A 19,170-nucleotide genomic window follows, 5' to 3' on the forward strand; every position below is an offset into this window, starting at 1 on the left:
ATGTTGGATAGAATTGACTGCAATTGTTGAACCCATGATAGTAAAGATGTTTAGATCAAAGTTTGTCCTTATGTTTGGAAAGGAACAAATTTTTCCCTAGATGTACTTTGCCTCTTTTGTTCAATCATTTGGTTATCAGGGTTTGTTTGTAAATTTAAAATGTTAAGAAGATTCTTATCTATAAAAAAATAAAACAAAATTTTAATTAGAGAAATTTATAATCCAATTAAAACGGGCCTTTAATTGGCCTTCCATCTAAGTTTTTTTTTTTATCGATTTCGATTTAAGCCTCTTCGGAATTGGAAGTGGGTTAAATCGGAATTGGGAGTTGCTCTCACTTGGTATGGGATCCCTCCCTCTATAGATGAGATTGGAAACTTATAATGGCAAACCAAAAACCGCATGTACTTCTAATCCTTCTGTTATTTCTTTTATTGCTTTCTAATGAAAATGAACAAAGTACAACATGTAATAGGTAGGATAATGCTTGTATTTCCCTCATGTGGAACCTATTTATCTCCTAACTTATGATTAACGCATTTTCATCATACATACATCATAATTGAAACCGTTGATTCTATTTATTACCATATAAAGATCATATTTGAAAAAAATCATTCAATTTGAAGATTATTTAGCCATTCATATGCATCAAGCAAATAGTACGGTTAATCATAAGTATGCTACTTATTATCAAAATTGTTGCTTGGTTTGACATGCATGAATGGCTAAACGATCTCCAAATGGAATAATTTTTTTGCATATATGACCTTATATGATAGTTAAGTAAATGAACGGTTCGTATTATGATTTTCGTAGAGTGAAGATACGTTAACCACAAAATAGAGGGACAACTAGTTTCATTTTTGGGGAAACAAAAGCAATATCTTAATAGGTATGCTTCTTTGTTTTCTATTTAGATAATTTGTTACTAACTTTAAATTGGAAGCGAGCCTTAAGCACTCGGAAGCATTGTTTACTAATGTTACATAGCCATGAGGTGTAATGGTTATTTTGTCAAAACTATTAACTGCCAGAGCTATCTAACGAAAACATGTAGAGGCCCTAGAGAGGGTGAGCCTTAACACAATGTAAGTGGAGCAACCACACATAATCCTGTATTTAAGGGGAAGAAATGTCAAATTCTCTAATAATCCCTTTTATAATTTTCCATGTTGTACAAGTTGCCTGAACGTCAAATACCAACTGGATTATTATTGCTAAAGCCCATTAGATGCTTGCAAGTAAATCACATGCTTATCCGCATGGCATATATTTTAAATCCATCCAACCCAGAGGAGGATGCAAAGCTCTTAGTAATCATTGGGCGGCATCGCAATACTCAGCTCTAAAATCTGTTTAAAGAGGTAATATAGTTGCATGTCCTTTTTTCGTAGCTCAACATTCGAAGCAATTGTCTCTGTACTTTTGGCTTTGCTATGTTTTTGGGCAAGTTCCTCCGTTAAACTACTATTATCCTAAGACAGTGTGCTTATAATGCAAATTTTAAAACACACAAAAATCTCCTAGTTAATTTGGGTATCTCAAGCACATGGTTACATTCCTAGTTTCATGCTTACACCTTTGTTTTTTGTGTTGTCGTATAAAAGAAAAACAAAAGAGAGCATAGGTGCCAGAGAATTCCCTAATGAGAAATTCCAAAAAAATGCTTCATGTATTTGCTTTGGCCAATATGTCGTATAGTCCTTGTTTCTCAGGTTAAGGAATCCTCCTCAAAACTCCAAACATCCAAGTATTAAATTTCACTTCCTTAACTTACATCATTCTCCTTATGTGCTTCCCTTGGATTCTTCTCCTCTCTCTTCTTTATATGCAAGCCACTGTGAAAGCTTGGAAATGATAACCTAAAATATTTAACTGCATTTGGGAAGAAGAGGTAACAGAGAAAAGGTGATCACTTTTTGTCTAATCAGATTCCTCAATCTCTTGCAAGAGTTTAAGGCTGGCAGCATAAACACCATCGCCGGGAAGAAAACATGAAAAACCCTTTTTGAGACCTTTTGAGAGCTTGATTTGGTAACGGACTATATGCATGCATGGTTTTTTGTTATTTTATGATGCAGATGCCTTATAAAATGAAACATTGACCCAGAAAGAAAGAACTTCAAAAAGGTTTCAAGAAACAGTTTTGAATTAGTTTGTAGATGCCAGCCTTATTATCAAAATAAAAGTAATTAATAATTAAAATGAAAAGTACATTAGTTTTGTTCGTAGAAGAAAATTGTATAAATTAGTTAAAAGGATAGTCCTATGAATATGGGAGAGTTGTATAATATTGTTATCTAAGAATGTTTGCATCTAAAGTGGATGTATGCATGTGTAATTGTGTATAGATTATTAGATATAAACTATGTATTTTTCGTTTTACTTGTTCATAGTTGCATGACTTTTTACTTGTTAATTCCACGTTATTATATTTTAACGAGTGAATAAATTAGTATGTGAATCAATAATTAGCGCTTGTAATGAACATGAGGATATAGGGATAATATTTGCAAAGTAGAAAAACAAAATGGCACACTAATATTTAATTGTAATGCTTGATGTCTTATAGAGAAAAGTGCTAAGGAGACAATATTGTATCATATCTTTGATAGAGATGAGACTTACTTTTATTAAGGTTTATACTTGATAAGAAATGTAGAGGTGTAGGTTTTTACTCGATGGGAAGTGAACTGATCTATCAGCTGTAGGGTTTTTTCTTGTTGCCTATAAAAGAAGGGGTGTGATATCCACACTCCTTTTTACTTCTCACACACCCTTCTGATTTTCAATCTTTAGATCAGATGAATTGAAGAAGATCAAATGACAGAAATGAACAAGGGGTGTGTGAGAAGTAAAAAATGGGTGTGTGGATAGCACACCCCTAACAAAATAGAACATAAAATCCACACACCCCTAACAAAATAGAACATAAAATCTCAAGAGAAAAAGGAAATAGGTAAATTACGTGGTGTACATTTCGAGCTAGCTGTGAGTGATTTCTTTGTGGTTGTAAAGGTTGAGTAGTCTATTTAAGGTGGGCCTAGGGTTAGAAGGAATAGCAGTGACAAATCCTTGAATAAGAAAACAAAAGAGAGTTGTATATCACATGTGCATATTGAAGGCAAAACAAGGCCAGGTATGAGATGCACGATGGACCCTGGACCCTAACCCCTTCACATGCACGATATTTTACATTCAAATTACCAGTGAGTATCCATAACTGGTCCTGGTGGATAAGATCCCACCAGTTTGTTTGTGCAAATTGCAAAATATGCAATCCAGAGAGAGAGAGAGAGAGAGAGAGAGAGAGAGAGAGAGAGAGGATGGAGAATGTTGAAAAATATATATGTATTCCCCAGAGAGCATCGAGTGGGGCAGAGTATATATATGGCTGACAAAAATGGAATCACTTGTATAAAAAGAAGAGTTTGATTAAGAATAAGAATATTAGAGAATTCCTTAATCTATACGATGGGGAAGATGACCGGGGAAGGAGACACAAGTAGTGATAAAATGAGGGGTGGAAAGCTTATGTTTCTTTCATGCATTGCCTTAATCAACTCTGTCTTAATTTGTGTGGTGACAAATGACAATATTGATTTATTATAATTAGTGAGGACATGACAAAAACAAAGGTGGCTATTAGCACAAATCATCCCCATTTGTATAGCGTACACTTGCAATCTAAGGTATATAGTATTAAAGACTAAATATATTAGATTGAATTTATTGGTTTGTGTTGGGCAAGATTTAGATGTGCTCGAGTACTATCTTCTATTTTTTGCTGCACTAGTTCAACAATTGTCCAATTTACTAACTAGCCCTTAGATTGGTTGTTTTCCTTTGTTTTAACGGCAAAGTCTTTTCAAGTTCAAATTTCTATTTCTTTATTGGTACTACAAAAATATTTAAGGTACCAATCACACTTAAGGAATCATTTCTTTGTCTACACTTCGGGACCATGAGTTTTGGTTCCTGACATGTGCACTTGAAGTGGCCGGAATGGCCAGCAAGCTCCGAAGTGTGTAGTAACAGCTGAACCAGGCACACCGGACTAAGCCATCTGAACAAGTAATTTCGAGGTGCACCAGATTGGAAAATGGGATATGTTTCCTCGAGGGGGATATAACTGAACCGCAATTAGAAACACATCTCGATTTTCATTCATTCTTGATTTGATGAAATTGGCGTGCGTCTTAACTCTTAAGTAATCACAATAGTAAGAGGAGGAAATCTCTTCGTAGATTTCCTCTAGGATTATCTTCGTTAATCAATGATTACTATCCTTAAAAATACACATAGACTCATTAAGGTTCTCTCTAAAGCTATCGCATATAATCGCTCTTAAGCATGCTGCCAGAATTCTAGTACTAACTTACCAACTTGATTGTTAGAGAGTCTTTAAGCTACCACATCGGTGCCTAGATTTTTTATGCTTAATCGTATACGAAGTGTGAAAATTTGGTTCTAGCACACATTAATCACAGTTATACATGTGCGTGAAATTGGCAAGGAGAAATACTTCTTTTCAAGTCTTCAGACGATTGGAATGTGGTGTCTAAAAGACACTATAATGGATTCGTTGTCTAATAAGGACTCTATGTGTACCCGTTAGATCATTTCACTTACCTAACAACTCAAACTATGGTGTACTACGTATTTGAATTACTTGTCTAATACGACCATACATCTTCATGACCTTATAGTTTTGGTTGTATATACTGGATCGGTTTAAAAATTGGATAAATATGATCATGCGCATCATTAAATATTAAATCCATTAGAAGATTGACAAAATAATCATATAATTTACTAGTTTTTGCATCTAAAAGTTTCATTATTTTCTTATCCTCTTAATGTCATATATGGAGAGAGACAGAAAGAGAGTAGTCTTAACCACCAAACTTTACACGCATCGATGCGACAAAGGAATGGTCATTGTCGACGACAATGAGGTATTTCATATGATTTCTTCTCTCACTCTCCAAAATAAAGATGACCAATGAACTAGCCTAGATCCATTTTCATACACATGTCGATTTTATTCTTTTGGACCATGAATTTTTTCCAAATTCATTTTCATAAATATTTCAGTACAACATCTGTTGCTGTTGCATACATGTGTAACTATTGCTATATAGGAACATTGTAATAATGAAGTTCACCTGAAAGGAAAGTGATGCATGCACAAACTAAGTGGTTTCTCCTTCACATTCTAATGTAAAAATTGCTACTCTTATCACATTTTTCATACTATACTTGTACAATATCTTTAATAAAGATGAAACTCATATGTATTGGTGGGCTCTACCTCTATTACAAAGATGGTACAAATGTGATATGAAAAATGTGATAAGTGTAGGATTACTCTTCTAATATATGATGCAACTTAAAAAAGGGGGATAAATTACATTTTACCATCTTAAATTGGGTCGCATAACAAAATCATACCTCATCTTTTAAACGTTGCAATGTCATATATTAACTTATGAATTCGTTGTAATGTGAGCCTTTCTGTACTCAATTTGTTAATTTGTCCATTAAATTATGACGCATTAGCTATGGGTCTCACATTTTTACTGATGAGATGTCAAATTTGTACTATGTGGACAAACAACCAATTAAAATTATATGAAGATGCAATTAAAATTTGTTATGTTTTGGTACAAAAACATTATTTTTACTATTATAAATCAATTTAATTTTTACATTGTGCCTCTATCAAGATTTAAGGATGGGCAAAATACTTGTGGGTATGGGTAACCACGGTTATTCGTCCAATTATACTTAACGGGTACGGTTATGTGTAATTATTTAAATAAATAAACGGTTATGAGTATAAATTTTTGTCCATGAAATATATATGGGTGAACACAGATACTACGTGCAAGTACAAAAGGGTACCCATTTAACAATTTGTATTATCTGTAAAATTTATAAAAACAAAATTGAAAACCCTAAGAACTGTTTGACGAGTGGACAACTGAGACCCTTCCCAATATAATGAGTTAATTTCGCTCATGATTTCTATTGATTTCTTTGTTTTAACATTTTAGTTCATTTAAATCATATAAATATTTAATTTCCCAGTATCATGAGATCATATGACTTCTTATTTCATTGGTCCATCATGAGTTAAATTTTTTTTCAATAATTACCTTTTTTCTGCTATTAGTTCCAAGCCATGAGTGAGCTGCAGAATAACTAAGCTTAGTGAGAGGTTAATAGGGAGGAGAGTTCGGAGCCCTTGGGATGGCGAGTTTTAGGGTTTTGAAACGCCACAAAGAGTAGTTGAGGGGTCTTAATTCGTTCGAGAGGAGAGATTTTTTGGTGTGACCGGCACACGAGTTGATACACCACGTGTCACTATACAAATGGTGAGATATGTGTGTTAAAATGTTAATAACTTAAAAAATAAAATTTCCTACCATCTACATAAAAACACGTAATATATCACTTGTGTTTCCGTCATAATAAAAAATTTCTCCTCTGAGAGGTCTGCTATTGCGGCACGAAGAAATTTCGCTCGGTTTAAATAACGCCTACTTTTTAGGGCTTTTTTACTTGTTAATAAACTTCGCGAAATATATTTATTTAAATTGTCTAAAAGAACTAGGAAGTTACGACGAATAAAAATATTCCTAGACTGTTGTGGCCTTTAACTTAAATCTGTAGAGAAATTTAAATCGCATCCACTATAAGGAAAGGAAAAACAAATATCTCTCTCCCCTAGTGCAACTAAAAATATTATCTGTATACTATTATTTCAATTTCTGTAGTGGTATGAGGATTTAAAGGATTTGAATACAGAAATACGTTTTAATGTACCTATTGTGAGAATGTGAAGGTAAAAGAGTTCTACACTGGTGAAAAGAGAAACCTTACAAGCGCTTACAAGAGGTTGGGTTACTCCCCATGTTGCCAATTGGTTTTATGGTGGAACTCGAACTTTTTTCATGATACTAGAGCAGATTGGCCCACGTGTGAAACCCAACCCATGTCACCCAATTCATGTTGTCCACGTACGTGTTTGGCTTGAAAATTCGACACATGTGAAAGGAAAAACTTTGCAAGCGCTTATAAGAGGTTGGGCTACTCCCCTTGCTGCCAATTGGTTTTATGGTGGAGCTCCAATTTTTTTCACCTATAATAGCATTCAATTATCAAAGAAAAAGAAAATTATGACACTTTTTTTCACTTTCAATGTGCTAAAGAAACAGGGTAAACGGCAAAAAAAATTGGGTAAATGGGTAAATGGTCAAACGGGTATGCTATTATAGTTAAATGGGGATGTGGATATAAGTACGATTAACCAATTATAAACACTTATGGGTATGAGGATACCCGTTTATGCAATTACCTAACAAGTAAAGGGTTATGTGGGTAAGAACTTAAATTGTTATGGGTAAATAACCGTCATTACCCCTCCTTCTTTGTCCATCCCTAATCAAGATATGCATCAAGAAGTATACACACAAAAAAAAGAAGGAAAAAAGGCCTATTGTTAGTCATTAGATCCTATTTATTTCATTGTTAAGTGACTAGTTCTAGCTCGAAAATCCAATGTATTTGACCTTCGAAACTCTAAGATACAATCCAATTCTTATCACCTTTTTCCTCAAAGTTTCTTGTTTCGGATGACACGTTATTGATTATGTTTCGGATAAGAATTCCAACTATTGCAGTGCAATAACATCCTCCACCTTATGCCAAACACAAAGTCGATTGATCAACGATGTGTGTAAGTGACAACCTACGTTATATTTTGAAGCTTACCAATTATCCACTTTGTGTCTTTAGACCATCTCCAATCTTTGGGTTAAAACTTAAAATTTTTAACCCACAAAATTTAGGTTTTAACCCAGAAACAATTTTTCTCTTCCAACCCTTTTGGGTTAAATTTTTAGCTTGAGATTATTAAAGAATGAAATTAGGATGATTTTGTTCTTAAAATAACTTTTTTAATATAATATGTAGATTATTCTAATTTAATTTTATGAACATTTTAACCTAAAAATATTTAGATTTCGATAGATAATGAAAAATCACTAAACTGACATTATAAAACTCGTGAAACGCTATGAAAGAATACGAAACGCATAAATTTTTTTTTTAAATTACTTTAGCCGTTGGATTTAAATTTGAACCGTTAGAATTTTTTTTTTTTTTTTTAATGTTGGATTTGATCATATTTGATTTTAGTCATTGGATTCAATGAATTTATAAATATAAAACTAAAAAATGTGCACATATATAGTGGCTCAGCCTTATTAACCCGAGGGGGAATCCTATGCTAAATTTGCCTCATAAATGAGTTTTCGGTTAAAACTCATATTTGCCCCAAGGGTTGGAGCAAGTTGGGTTAAATTTAGAATCTAAAATTTAAGTTTTACTCAAAGTTGGAATAGGTCTTATAGTCTGAAATAAATTTTCTCTGCATATTTGAGTATTTAGACAATAAATATTTGACTTTTTGCATGCAAAAAGTTTTTTTTTTTTAACCAAAATATCTAAATAATACAATACTTTTCTGAAACTATTAGTAAAATGAAACGTACTTTTTACTAAAAACAATTGCGCCAAAACGCCACTACTGTTCAGAAAGGAATGATTCATATCAACCAAAAAAAAAAAAAAAAAACTGCTCTGATAAAATGATTTGTTCATGATATGCGTGATATGATCATATGATATATGGTGGCGCGTGATCAATTGGTAAAAAGTACTGATGAACTTTGAACCAAAAGATTAGTAACTGCTTGCGATCCCCATCCCTCATTCAATGACAAAATCTCAACTTCCGCATACAAACAATCCCCTGGCCGGCTAACTTCACATGCCACCAAAACGCAACTCACACACTAAAACCACACCACACACGCTGTCTCTCTCTCTCCTCTCTCCCTTTTATATGATATATCAGCTAGCCTTCTATCTGTCTGACCTGATCAAGAAAAATCAGCAAAAAGGCCATATGAAAAGGGGTTAGACCCTTTTGTAGCGTGAAAAGGTTTGTCGAATCAGAACTGCTTCTATCGCCTTATTGCTCTACCTGCCTTTTTTCTGATTTATATCTATCCATCCACCTCTTTTCTGATTGTACAGCAGAAGAAAAAAGCCTGAGTACTGTTAGGTTCAGTCTCTTTTCCCCCAATTTGGACTTCCAATTACACTTTTTTTCCGTTTCATTTTTGGGGATGCGAGTTCACTCCTCCTGATCAGTCTCTTTTCCTCCCCCCATGTCAAGAACCATAAATTATATATATAATTATTAATTTTCCCTCCCTTCAGAAAAAAAGGAAAGAAAAGAAAGCTGAACTCTCTATTTTGTTGCCATTCATAATATTTGCAGAACAATTCTCCCAACCCTACTAAAAATTTTAAGTTTCCCCATGCTAAATCTACCCACTACCAGTCTGGTCTCTTTCCTTCTGAACTCCTCTCAGTAATTCCATCTTTTCTTTTAAAGCAACAAAATTTTCTACCGTTTTTTTTTCTATATTGTCTTCCCTTCTCTTTTCTCTCCCAATGATGCAATTTACTGAGACACCACCACCAACGTCCTTGCACCAAATTATCCCCGCACCCTATTCCAATAACCTCCAAATGATGAACAAAAACCAAACCCACCGTACGCGCCCGTGGCCCGGCTTCCCGACCCCAAAGTCCCTCGGAACAAACTTCGGCGACGCTAACTGCATGGAGCAGCTGCTTGTCCACTGTGCCAACGCCATCGAAACCAACGATGCCACCCTCACGCAGCAGATCCTCTGGGTCCTCAACAATATCGCCCCACAAGACGGCGATTCCAACCAGCGCCTCGCCTGCGCTTTTCTCCGTGCCCTCATAGCTCGTGCAGCCCGAATCGGAAGCTGCAAGGTCCTCGCAGCCATGGCCAACTCCCAAGCCAACTTCACAATACACACTCACAAGTTCTCCGTCATTGAGCTCGCCTCCTTCATCGACTTGACCCCGTGGCACAGGTTTGGATTCACTGCCGCAAATGCAGCAATTCTAGAAGCTGTTGAAGGGTATTCTGTGGTTCACATTGTTGACCTGAGCTTGACGCATTGCATGCAAATCCCAACTCTCGTCGACGCCATTGCCAGCCGTCAGGACGGTAATGTGAGTCCTCCGTTGCTGAAGCTCACTGTGGCAGGTTCCACGGAGGACATCCCTCCAATGCTGGACCTCTCGTACGAGGAACTAGGTTTCAAGTTGGTTAATTTCGCCAGGTCCAGAAATATAATTTTAGAGTTTAGGGTCATCCCGTCAAGTTACACCGACGGGTTTGCCAACCTAATTCAACAACTCCGCGTGCAAAATTTAGTATATGCGGAGAGTGGTGAGGCGCTTGTCGTGAACTGTCACATGATGCTTCACTACATTCCTGAAGAGACATCAACACTTCCGTTAATCAATCCGAATCCAAGCAGTAGTCGTTCGACCAGCTCTTATGCTTTCGATGTAGCATTGTCCTCTTCCAGTACTACTCCATCGCTAAGGACAATGTTTCTGAAAGCGCTTCGGGGTTTGGACCCAACGATTGTGGTTTTAGTAGACGAAGATGCGGATTTGACATCGAATAATCTAGTGTGTAGATTGAGGTCAGCCTTCAACTACCTGTGGATACCTTACGACACCGTGGACACGTTTTTTCCCCGGGGAAGCAAGCAGAGGCAGTGGTATGAGGCGGATGTGTGTTGGAAGATTGAGAACGTGATAGCCTACGAAGGGTTACAGAGGGTGGAGAGGCTGGAGCCGAAATGCAGGTGGGTGCAGCGGATGCGAAACGCCAACTTTCGAAGCGTTTTGTTCGGGGAAGATGCGGTTTCGGAAGTGAAGGCCATGCTTGATGAACATGCAGCCGGTTGGGGATTGAAGAGAGAAGAAGAAGATGTTGTACTTACATGGAAAGGGCACAATGTTGTGTTTGCCACCGCTTGGATACCTGCTTGAAATTCACATGTTGAAATTTCTCAAGAAAATGATCTGACCAGTTAATTAATATAGAATCTCTCTTTTGTTTCTTCTTCTTTTTTGGTCTGTTATTTGATCTCTTTGGCTAGTAGCTAGCTTATAAATTAGTTAATGGTCATGTTTTACAACTAATTTTTACTTAGTAGTTGAGACCTTAAATTTTAATTAACGTGGGGTTTGTGTCATATTTGGAATAATTTTGAACCATGCATTTGTGGTTATAATCTTCTGTGGTCTGCAGTAACCTACAGATTAATCTTCCTCTTCTTTTTCTGCAAAGTACATTATGTTAAATTTTTCATTTCACTTTTTTGTGGTTTTAAATTTCTTGCTAGTATGAATATTACAGAAACTTTGAAATGAATGTACCCATTGCCCAAGAAATCTCTACGCAAAAGTAGTTAATGGGTGATTCAAGAAACCTTTGGTTTATAATCGTCTATTAAAAAATAAATAAAATATAAGACTATTTAGTTATAGAACTGTATAAAAACAGTCATAACCATAAAAGTATTATGAATCTATCTATTTGCTACATTAACTGGATGAACGTACTTTTAAGAATCGCGACAAACTATTTTAAGAGGAGTTCCTCTACAATTTTGTGAAGCCAAGTATTTGTCTTTTGTGTTTTGGACATGGAGCAATCAGGCAAACTATCTTATTAGGGTTCATTTGACAACCATTTCATATTTAATTTTCAGTTTTTGGTTTTGGTTTTCACTCTTCACTTTTTTTTTTAAAACTGAAAAGTGAAATCCTGTTTAGTAACTATTTTTAGTTTTTTTTTTTTTTAAAATGAAAACTTAAGGCCAAATTTGAAAATTGGAGGCCTTGGGTTTGAAACCCGTTGCTAGTGTGGAAGTCAGACTTGTGGCCAGGAGAAGGCTGAAATGGCTTTGTGAATCTTCCTAGCCCCTAGAAGGGGTGGATAACCGTGGCTTACCACAAGTTGTCATTTTTTCTTTTTTTTTTAAAAAGGCTAAATTTGAAAACCCAAGAAAGTTTCAGTTTTTGGTTTTTAGTTTTCATTTTTTAAAAAAATTGAAAACTAAAAGTGTAATAATCCGTCCCTAATTTTATGATTTTTATAATTTTAAAGGTGTGAATTGACCAAAATGCCCATAGAGGCTAGGATATTGACTTTCGTTGACCAATGTATAGCGAGACATACGAAACATTCTTTTAGCGCATCCTTGTAGTACTCAATGTTACGAAGCGTGGCTGCAAGCGGAATTGAAATTGGAGTTTCGATGAAGATTTTACGGAATTACGAAACTTGAGGGTATTTTAGTAAATTGGTATATCAGATTTTCTCTCCTAATAACTTACAATTTAAAATCTGTATACGTGCTTGTCTGACTAGTTAGCAACACTCAACAACTAAGATCATATATGTTAGTTTACTCACAGCGCAAGTAGTCAATTCAAGGCTCAGTTTACTCAAGTGTTCCTAGTTACTAAGATCCAGTTCAGTGCATATTTTAACTCTGACAATCTTAGTTGCATGAAATTATCTATTTGCAATAATGATGAACACATATCACAAGCAAATAGTAAGATAAGTAAACTTAAAAAGTGATAAATTGCACAAGATGTTTTTGGCCGGAAAAAACCACCTCTGGGTTAAAAAATTGGGAACTCTCCACTGAGTCTAATCTACTAGTGTAAACAAGATTCATACGAAGACCACACAAGCTCAATTCCTAGATCCCTATCTACCAAGCAGTTTTTGTTGGAAATGTGCCCTAAAACCAATCATATGATGATACTTTACGGACATTTCAAACTAATGTAGTTTAAATGTAAAGGGCAAAGATTATTGTTTGAGCCGTCTCATATAAATGTTATATGCTTAAACGATAAGTCCAAGGAATATGTGATTGGAAGAATGCGATCTAAAGAAGTTAGATTCATGAGACCATTCTTTCGTTGACACATCCTAAACGTTCCTGATCATAGGATTGTCAATTGGGCATTGACAGTCCGTTAAGATCAGTACGTGCTATGTCTTCTCTCAGGGAGAGTGACTAGTCTCGAGTCATTGGTGTGTGTGACATCAAGACAAGTACGTAGGTGCTCAATAGAGAATAAGTTCACTGAACACGATCAACGAAGAGTTCTCATATTCATGTCACATGAGAACTCATGGTTGGGATAATGCAAATTAGTCTTTTGACCTGAGGCATCACAGTCGTCTTGTGGTTAGGTCCTTAATCTTTGATTATGTCAAAGTCACTCCATCAGGAGGGTGTCCAAGGCATCGTTGGGGTTAAGCCACTTAGCCATGGAGGCAAGTGAATGCGCAACAAGGGATCTCTAACCTTCAAACTGTTTGAGGGAGAATACTCTATGATATGATTTAGAATCTCTGGCCAGAGTATGAATGAGATGTTGGAATGCGTTCCAGATCACATTCAAGGTAATCATATAAGTACAAGATTCACATTGGATAGTTGACATGAATAAACTATCAAACCAAACAATGTGGTCAAGAATATTGTATTAGAGAAAGACCGTATTGCATTTGTAATCCTAAAACTGAATAGGTTCTCCACCTCTTCTGATTAGCTTGGGTAACCATGACATGCTGCTAGGCGTCAACCATGGTTTGTGGAAGCCCTAAAAGTGTATTATCACTAACGGGAGAATTGAAAGTAAGTTTCAATTCACAATCGATTTGAAAGAGTTTGAATCGCCCACTGCCTCGCTAAAAGGAACCTAATGGATCGTACACCGTGTAAGGTAGAGATTGAAGATTGAACGGAGATGAGTAAGAATAATTAAATGGTTTAATTATTTATGGCAAGGATTAATTAATATGATTATTAATCAAACGAATAAGTTCGTTAAAAGACCTCGGGATAGTTTTGGACCTTAAGGCCCAATGGGCTTCGAACATCAGGTCCATTGACTTAAGTTGTATGACAACTTAATGAATAATGATTCACAAAGGCCCAAATAGCCCAATAAATCCCTAAGGCCGGCCATGTTAGAGAAATAGTGGGTTTTGACTTATTTACAAGTTTGCCACTCAAATGAATTAAGGTATAAGTGTGACTTAATAGCCAAAATTCATTAAGGGTTGTTTTTGGGGAAATTGGAGAAACACAAACTCTCATTTCTCTCTAGAAATGGCCGGCCACCTTGAGGATAACATCTAGCAATCTTACTTCCTCAAGGTCACTCATTTTCTTCTACAATATACCTTGGTGTGGAGACTTAGAGGTTCTCAATTTCGGGAACTTGGAGAAACCTTTTCATCCATCCAAATCCATGGATCTAAGATGCAAGGAATGAAGGCCCTCTCTTTGGGTGATTAGCCTTTGCTTATGCAAAGAGGAATCTACAAAGGTATTGATTTCTCAACTCACTTTGTTTTGAGTTGAGTCTTGGTTCACCTATCTACTAGGCTTTGAATTTCATGGGTAAATGTTTTGTTTTAAGTGCATACAAGCATGATTCCGCCTTTAATTGTTAATTGCATGCTATTGATGTTGCTTAAATGAACATGTTTTTAACAAATCTTCCTTCAAGTGGTATCAAGAGCCTAAGTCTAGTATTTGGTGAATCCTTTTGGGTTTTGTAGTTCATAGTTTGTGATTTGAATGTTGTAATTGTTACAAGCTTTATTCTTGCTTCTTTGAATGTAAATTTTGTTAGAAAATTTGCCATCTCAAATGTTGTAGATGTAGTTCATATGAGCATGAATTTTGGAGCTAAAATTTGGTGCCATGTTTTTGGGGAAATTCGGCCAAATCCAAAGGGTGGAATTTTGGGTTCTTGTTTGACTTGTTAAAAGTGTTTTAAAGTGACTCTTGGAACCCCTATGTACCCTAGTATGGTTGTATGTTATTTCCCTTAAGTTTGAGTGGTTTTGGTATGTTTTTGGGTGAAGAATGTTCATGGAGCTCTTATGGGTTTTCATGAATGTTCTTCATTGTTCTTGATATGTTCTTGCCAAGAACAAAAGGTTTGGTGTTTTGATTCAAAGTTTTGATTTATTTCATAAAGTTTTTGTTTTGAAATATTTCTTATGTTTAAATATATTAGATATTTATTTTGAAAAATTAAAGAAATTTTAGTGGGTTTGGTGTGTAATGATTTATTCCATTACACACACACTTACAAAACTTTGAAATTTTTTTATAAACTTTGCTTCAATGGCCGGCCACCCTACTCAATTAGGGTCCTTGTGGGGCTTTTATGCAATTATATAAAGTTTTGATACTTTTGTGTATTTGCATTTTGACCCAAAAGTTTACGGTTTTACGTAAAGGTCCAAAATCACTAAAAGGACAAATTGTTTTGCTCCTTTAATGAAGTTTTATTTTTTTGTGGAAATTTTGGGTTCTAGTTGTAATTACATGAAGTAGTGGACTTTTGTGTTTTTACAAAGTGACCCCAAAAGTTTAAGTTTTTGCAAAATAGCCCAAAAGTTGAGGTTAATTGCACTATGGCCCAAACAAGTTGAGGTCATAGCATTTTGGCCCAAATTAGGTAGAGAACAAAATTGTTTTGTCTCTTTAAATGAGAATTGGATTTTCATTTCATTTAGCTCCATTTAAATCAATTCTATGGATACAAAAACCAAATGAAAATGTTGCATTCAAGTTTAATTAGTTAAAGCGTTAATTAATTAAAGAAAGGGTGATTATGAACCTTAGCCTACGATAATTGAGCTATGTGAAAGGCCGTTTCAAATTTGTTTGAACCATGGGAATGTGTAGATTAAATTTTGGTTGTAATTTGATATGATCAATTGTTGTAAAAGAGCATAAGCTCTTCTTTACTTTAAAGTAATTTGATTTGATCAATTGTTGTAAAAGAGCATAAGCTCTTATTTACTTTGAAGTACTCCTTTCTTGTTTTATTCGATATGCATGAAATTGGAGCAGTTGGGTCCAACGCCCAATAAGACAACACGCCTTAATGTGATTAAATGCGTAACTAAAATCAATCTCCATCCCTAGACCGAGATTCAACACTAGGCTTGTGTTTGAATTGAATCAAAGGTTCATAGTCATCCTAAGGCCCTAAGGCAACTATATAGTCCATCAATGAATGCAAACCTTATGTTAGTAGTATCATATACTCTTGCTTTAAAAACCGTTTTAAAAGCTTAGTGGGAGTATTATATACAACTAAATCAATCAAATGGACCAATAGTTGTAATAGGACCAAAATGTTTTAATTGGATTAAAATGTATGTTTATATGTGATGAGACCTAAAAACCCTCAACCAAATCAATATTAAGTTGATAAGCGAGAGATGCTTTGAATATCTCTTCGTGGCCTTCCACCGTGGTAGGCTCCAATCGTTTGTGACTTGTACACCGGCTTCACCCTATAATGGGGGAGTACAAAGTGCATGCTTACATTCAGGAGGAGTCTATACGCATATGATGAGGTGAGTGTAGACAACGAGTATGACCAACATGATATAATTCTGAGGTTGTGCTTGAACCTCTACATAAACTAAGCATGGTGGGAATAACTTAACTAAGTGCAATGGTGCCAACATGATATAATTCTGAGGCATTCATTCTCTAGAGGCCAAACTAGATGGGTAATTACAAGAGTTGTAAATGAGTAAAGCGTTATTCTCTCATCATTATTTTTGCTAACCAACATCGTATAATCGTGAGGTGGGCTTGGTAATGGTGAGTCTCCCATACCCTGCTAAGAGTTCAACAAAACTCTCGAATTCCGATGAGGGATATGGAATTTGCCAAAAATAATGGGTGGTGCTATTTGATTTAAAGACCCGAATCAAATGGCTTAAAATCAATCAATTTATATTCGTTATGTATTTGTTTACCAATATATATTTGCAAACGCTATCCAAAACTTGACAAAGAAAAACTGAACGCTTTAATTTCCGGACTTAGTTCTACAATCCCATAGATTGTCTTTAATGGCTTGTAGATGTAACTAAGTAGTCTCATCCTCACAATCTTCCTATTGATAATGTATCATTGGAAGAATATGTTAGATAAGTCTAACATGAGAAGGACAAAACTTTTAATGTCATAATTCTTCAAATACAAATTGTTGTATGAAGAAATAAGAGTTACTTTGAACAACCCTTAATCAACACAAACTTTAGTGCTTGTCTCTTTGTTACACGAACAAGGAACTTGAGAAGTAAGCACAAGGGCATGGACACTTTATGTGCCATGATTCTTCACTTACAAATTGTTGTATGAAGAAATGAGAGTTGCCTTGAACAACTCTTGAAAGTTTGTTATTATGTTTAGAACATAATGGTTGGTTGACAAAAATAGTCCATTTATATGGACTTATGATGATTTTGAATCATTGAGTGTTGAAGTGTTAAACCGCTTAACGAGACGGAAACTAGGCAAGGACTTCACCTTTGTGTCCCTATCCTAATGGTTCACTAAGTTTATTGTAAACTATATAGTGAACAATAACCGCACGCTCTCCAAATCGTTTGATGTGTATAGCACATTTGAAATGAGTTTCAAGAGAGATAGTGGGAGTTTAGGGACCATGACTATTGTAATCAAAAGGGAAGTCAAATGAAGAAGGCAAAATAACTCCAAGGGAACAAACTTTCTTTATGAAAGGATGGACATTGGAAGGGGTATTTGCAAGAAATGTCTTGCAAGTGCCAAGAACACACCTTTTGAAGGTGTTGTAAAACGTTCTTGAAAAGTTCATAACAGTTGGTTCTTCTACTTGAATGCATGATTCTGTATTAGTAACCATGTTTTACAATTGTTGTAAAAATGTGCTAATAAGAAGTAGAAGATATATGAGAGAAGAGAAAGTACTTCACATTCCAAACGTGAATCGAATATAGATCTCTGCGAAAGCGGATTGTACTTACTTCCTCATATGAACTACCAAAGAAATTGGAAAAACCAAAGATTGTCTTTATGTCCCAATTTTAAAGGAACATAATTCCGTCACAGTTGTAGAGATGGATGAATGTTTTGTTTGACAAAACATAGTTCTTTATTAATGAATGATTAGATTATGGTAATCTAATTAATTGTCTCTGTAGTAGAGATGATGTGGTAGTGTTAACTGTTTAAGAATATAACGATGCTTAAAACCCAAAAGGTTGCAAGGTAGTGACTAATCCCAACTGAGTTGTGATGCCTCTAAAACATAAGTTACGAGTTGGTCATAGATGGATGCTTTGGATCGTTAGATCCAGATCCAATGCCTTCTTGTTAAAATTGTATAGAGGCGAAATGTTCGAATCTTTATTCTTTTGGAAAGAAGAAAGAATCACAAAGTTGTTGAGGTTAATTCACTTAGATGTTAGTGGCACTTGTCCACAACATAATACTACTCATGTTGTATGACATTCACCGAAGATCACTCTCGGTTGAACTATAGTTTATTTTGAATAAACACAAGTTCGAATACTTTGCAAAAGGTTTCAAAGAATTCAAGAAATGTAAGTAGATGAGTAAGACGTCTAAAGTATTTACCTCCTTAGATTTGATCCAAGGAAAAAGTAACACTTTAGATTAATTTCCTTGAAAAATATCAAGGAAAGTAGCATCCTAAGATAATGAATTTCTCCATTAGGAGAAGAATGAACATAAATAAGATTTAGTTCGTTGGACATTATCAATTACCCATATATATATGATATATACTTCTAAGACATGTTAGTTGTAGAGATCCATCCATCATGGATCTTAGCAAGCTAGTGGGAGCTATAAGCATCTTATGAGAAAAGATCAATTGTTTGATTTCTCATAAAGATGTAAATGAATCTTTTGTTTACTAGGTTTACAAAAGATTAGTGGGAGTTGATCATATTCCTAAATTAGAATATATATACATGATATATATTAATTTTGAAAATGAAAGGAATTCTTTATCGTTAAAGTTATGACTTTAAACATTCTATAATGATAGAATGTATATGGGAGACATAGTCTATATACATGGGATGGAAATCTATAATGATAGATTTCAAGATATAATTGGATTATATCAATCCCTAAAATAGACAAGAGATGCTAGGAAGTTTCTCATATGATGATAAACTTCAATTAGAATGACAATTCTAGTGAGACTAGGAAGTTGTTCTTCTCAAAGGGAATGTACCCTTTGACTCCCAAAGAAATAATGCGTAAATAGAATCCTTTATGCATACGCAGAAAGGTGATTTATGTATTTCATATTGTATGAAAA

General features: G+C 35.1%; 1 protein-coding gene across 1 annotated transcript; it reads left to right on the plus strand.

Annotated features, from left to right (window-relative positions):
• The first annotated feature begins 8,936 nt into the window (after positions 1-8,936).
• LOC103967741 (scarecrow-like protein 32) lies at positions 8,937-11,163 on the plus strand. Its single transcript, XM_009381038.2, has one exon. It carries the CDS (start codon positions 9,535-9,537, stop codon positions 10,963-10,965), a length of 1,431 nt encoding a protein of 476 aa, XP_009379313.2. The 5' UTR covers positions 8,937-9,534; the 3' UTR covers positions 10,966-11,163.
• The last annotated feature ends 8,007 nt before the right edge of the window (positions 11,164-19,170 follow it).

The sequence above is a fragment of a genome, unplaced genomic scaffold (assembly GCF_019419815.1).
Source record: "Pyrus x bretschneideri cultivar Hongxiangsu unplaced genomic scaffold, Pyrus_bretschneideri_v1 Contig8, whole genome shotgun sequence".
Lineage (NCBI taxonomy): Eukaryota > Viridiplantae > Streptophyta > Magnoliopsida > Rosales > Rosaceae > Pyrus > Pyrus x bretschneideri.